Here is a 4,257-nt window from a genome sequence, read left to right on the forward strand (position 1 = left end):
ATATGAATTATATGTGCATGTTCCTCATTTGTAAGTCGCTTACATCGTGACACACAAACACACACACACACACACACACACTCACACTCACACTCACACACACACACACACAAATATATATATATATATATATATAGCTAAGTTATTTGAAGTTATATTTATATTACTCATATTCATTTATAGTTATAAATATCAAATTCGATTATAATTATATTACTAATAAATAATTATTTTGTTATGAGTGTGTATTATTTATAATTACTATATTACTAATTCTATTTATTTATATTTAACCTCTATGTTTAAAAATTATTAAGATTATTCAAATATAAATCGAACTGATCTTTTTATAAAACCCTGAGACACTATCCAACTATTTTTTCATTGTGTGTAGAGATTTATGTTTAAAGGCTATTACTTTGCGCTATTCATTATTATCACAGTGTTTGAACTGATGCCAGTCTGTTTCCAGCATATTGTTTTGGAATGTCTTGGAGAGCTTTGGATACTGTGGAATAATAAGAGACTGTGAGACCGAGGGAAAGTGGGAGGGCATTGAAACTGGTGGGCTGAACTGCAGAGAGGGGAGAATTGGCTCTCCGGTCTCTCTCCAGTCAGAGAAAAATTACCTCTTCAGTCCTCCACACGAGACTCCAGCGATGCGATAAATACGGCACCTTTGATATCTGGCCATATTGCGTCAATATCGCAGGATTAAACGGTCAAGACGTTTGGCCTGGAATTTAAAGGTAAGAGAAACTCTTCTTGTCTTCTTTCGCGACAGAGATCTTAACCGTCAATAAGTCTCAAGTTTTACAATTAAAGTTCGTAATATCGCGAATGGCTTTTAAATATTAGCATAACAGCCTAGTTTAATGGTGAATACGACTTTTTCATTGCGAAAGTGGTGTCTCTTGTCATGTCGTACAAATTTGACAGTGTTGAAATTAGTATTCGCAAAAGGATATCGAGCATTCAAATAACAAATATCCTATTTAAAAATGTGACAATAACGTTAGGCTATTAATTAGCGCGATACTTTATCGCTCTTATTTCCATGTGTAGGCTAGTTCTTTTTTTCTGGTTTACAAAAAGTTTTTTATTTTTTTAAATGCAAAAAGTACATACGTACCATAATCTTTTACATTAGTGCCATAATCAGTTTAGATGTTTTATATTTCCAGTAGGCTATTTGGAATATTGTTATACGATATAGCAGTTTAATTGTCTTTATTTATTTATTTATTTATTTATTATCTTGGTTGTGGCATGTCGTCTGGATTTGACATTAATAAGCCTATTAAGAAAAAGACTCCGAAATTCCAGTAGCGAATAGTGGACAGTCGAATTCTTTATATTTTAGCGGGATTATTTCAAATTATTTTTCGAATGTTTTCTGTTCTCTTTGGTCTGAAACTTCTTAACCAAACGTTTTCATGTGCTTCGCTTTGGATTAATGAATTACTCATTCGTTTTGAGATTTTAGTTTTGTAATTGTTTTGTCACTTTTAAGTTTTCAATGATGCTGTGTTTATATGTTTAATATAGGCTAATGACATAAAAATAATAATATGGTATTATACCAATATGCCCTTCTAGTGGTCTAATTTATCGTTATTTATTTCTTTTAGTGTTTTCATGATGCAGTTGTTGGACTTGTGGACCACATTCATCCTCTCTAAGGATTTTTACCTGACTTGAGAAAACCTTACTTACATGACATCATACTAAGAGGAGAACTGGATACCCAGCTTCCCAAGTCCACCAGCACCCCTCTGTGGCCTGTGGTGGGTTGCACGTTGGATTTAAAACTACCAAGCCAGTGCGAACCATGGATGACCTAATCGCCAGACACTACAACTTCACTGGGAAATTTCGCAAGGTCGACAAGGACCCAGGACTCAGAGCGGACTCCGTCGTCTTCATCATCGTGTGCTGCTTCATCATCCTGGAAAATGTTCTGGTTCTCCTCACCATTTGGAGGACCAAGAAGTTCCACAAGCCCATGTACTATTTCATTGGGAACTTGGCTTTGTCAGACTTGCTGGCCGGGGTGGTGTACACTGCGAATATCTTGCTGTCTGGAGCCAATACTTATAAATTGACCCCAATGCAGTGGTTCTTCAGGGAAGGGAGTATGTTTGTGGCTCTGGCCGCTTCGGTGTTCAGTCTCTTGGCCATTGCTATCGAGCGACACCTGACCATGCTGAAGATGAAGCTCCACAACAATGGCAAGACGTGCCGGGTATTTATGCTCATCAGCACCGTGTGGTTTATTGCTGCCATCTTGGGCGGTTTACCAATTATGGGTTGGAACTGCATCGAGAGCATGAACAACTGCTCCACAGTTTTGCCCCTCTACCACAAGACCTACATCCTCTTCTGCACCACCGTATTCAGCGTCATCCTCATGGCCATCGTCATCCTGTACGCCCGCATCTACGCCCTGGTCCGCACGCGGAGCCGCAAGCTGGTCTTTCGCAAGGTTGCCAACGGCCGCTGCAGCAACAAGAGTTCGGAGAAGTCCATGGCCCTCCTAAAGACCGTCATCATTGTGTTGAGCTGCTTCATCGCGTGTTGGGCGCCGCTCTTCATCCTGCTTCTGCTCGATGTGGCCTGCCAGATCCGCACTTGCCCGATTCTCTACAAGGCAGAGTGGTTCCTAGCTCTGGCTGTGCTAAACTCCGCCATGAACCCTCTGATCTACACCCTGACCAGCAACGAGATGCGACGGGCCTTTATCAAGATGCTCAACTGTGGCGTCTGCGACCAAACAGCGGGCAAGTTCTCCAGGCCCATCATGGGCGCCGAGTTCAGCAGGAGCAAGTCAGACAACTCCTCCCACCCCAATAAGGACGAGCCCGAATACTCTCCCAGGGAAACCATAGTGTCTTCTGGGAATATCACCTCTTCTTCTTAAAGGGACTTTTTGTGTACATTTATGTCTATCGTGTGTGTGCAAGTGAGTGTGTTTGTTTGGCGTCCTTGTTGTTTGTGATCCGTTACGGTAGCCGAAGGCTGGGAGAAACCAGGATTTGTTGGAAGTCTTGGCTTGCGCCTACATTAAAGACTTCGTCTTCTGCAATTCCTGACAGATCGCCTGAACTTTTCTGCAACTTAGGGAAGCACTTAACCAACCATTATTCCGTTTTTTTTTTTTCTATCCCTGTCAAATGGAAACTTGTAGACAAGCACTTTTCGGGGAATTGCTCCTTGAGAACCAACATAGGCATTACTGACTCTGTCTAAAATGGATTGATGTGAAACATACTAGCTTGTTATGGTTGTTTGTACTACATTTTTGGAATTAAATTGAAGAAATGCAGTCAAAAGGTACTTGTATTTCTTTGAGTTAACAGTATTTGGTATTAGGATGTTATTTTGCCCCTCATTCAGAATGTATTTTGTAAATGTATTTGTTTTTCTTCACCTTTCAACAAATAAACTGTTGTTGTAGAAGAGTGTGCATATACATTAGCTGCCAATATTAATTTATATTGAAACGGTTCCAATAAATTTGAAACTTGGAGGGATGGAACTAAGTGTTGTGTTAATTAATTGTAAATATATTTTATTATTTTACTTTGATAGTACACCGTGTATCATAGCTCGTGCACATTGATCTATCCTGCAGGGGTAGTTTTGTCTTTGCTGGGTTGCATGGCTCAACTCTAATTAAATTAATATGATGGGATGGAAAGATCTGGAGAATTTAAGATTAATGTCTATGTGAATTTTCTGTTGGCATGTCACGATACAATAGAATCAATGTACAGGCTTGTATTTATCCAACTGTTCCACATATATACAATCAAATCATGAGCCAGTTTTATCCCTGTTCAGTGTTGCACATTGTAACATCTAGTCCATGTGTTTTTGTTCTGTTAGTTGTTAATAAATATTGTTGAAGAAAAAGCAATCAGAGTTGTGATTTGTTTTCATTTAAAATTACATTTAAATGTTTTGCTTAGTATTTAGAATTGGTTCCAAAAGCTGGAAAGCATATACACCATTCAATATGGTCTTCAGCTTTTGGAACCAATTCTAAAATCTGCAACGCAGAATCAAATTTCAAATTTAAACCTGAAAATACATTTTAAAAACTTTATGGACAAAAAGTTCAAAAGTCTTTTTGTTTTCTTTGAAGCTCAAGATGTAAAACTCATTTGCTTAAGTGCTGCTGTCATTAGAGAAAAGAGAGACATACTGAAATTCATCTTAATTTTTCATGTTATTTCAGTAATTAATTATTAAACT

The 4,257-nt window shown here is 38.3% G+C and overlaps 1 protein-coding gene across 1 annotated transcript; it reads left to right on the forward strand.

Annotated features, from left to right (window-relative positions):
- Positions 1 to 593: 593 nt before the first annotated feature.
- LOC306875584 (sphingosine 1-phosphate receptor 1) lies at positions 594 to 3,907 on the forward strand. Its single transcript, XM_079426259.1, has 2 exons — positions 594 to 749; positions 1,632 to 3,907. Exon 2 carries the CDS (start codon positions 1,832 to 1,834, stop codon positions 2,918 to 2,920), a length of 1,089 nt encoding a protein of 362 aa, XP_079282385.1. The 5' UTR covers positions 594 to 749; positions 1,632 to 1,831; the 3' UTR covers positions 2,921 to 3,907.
- Positions 3,908 to 4,257: the final 350 nt, after the last annotated feature.

Source organism: Barbus barbus (assembly GCF_936440315.1).
Source record: "Barbus barbus genome assembly, chromosome: 9".
NCBI classification, from domain to species: domain Eukaryota; kingdom Metazoa; phylum Chordata; class Actinopteri; order Cypriniformes; family Cyprinidae; genus Barbus; species Barbus barbus.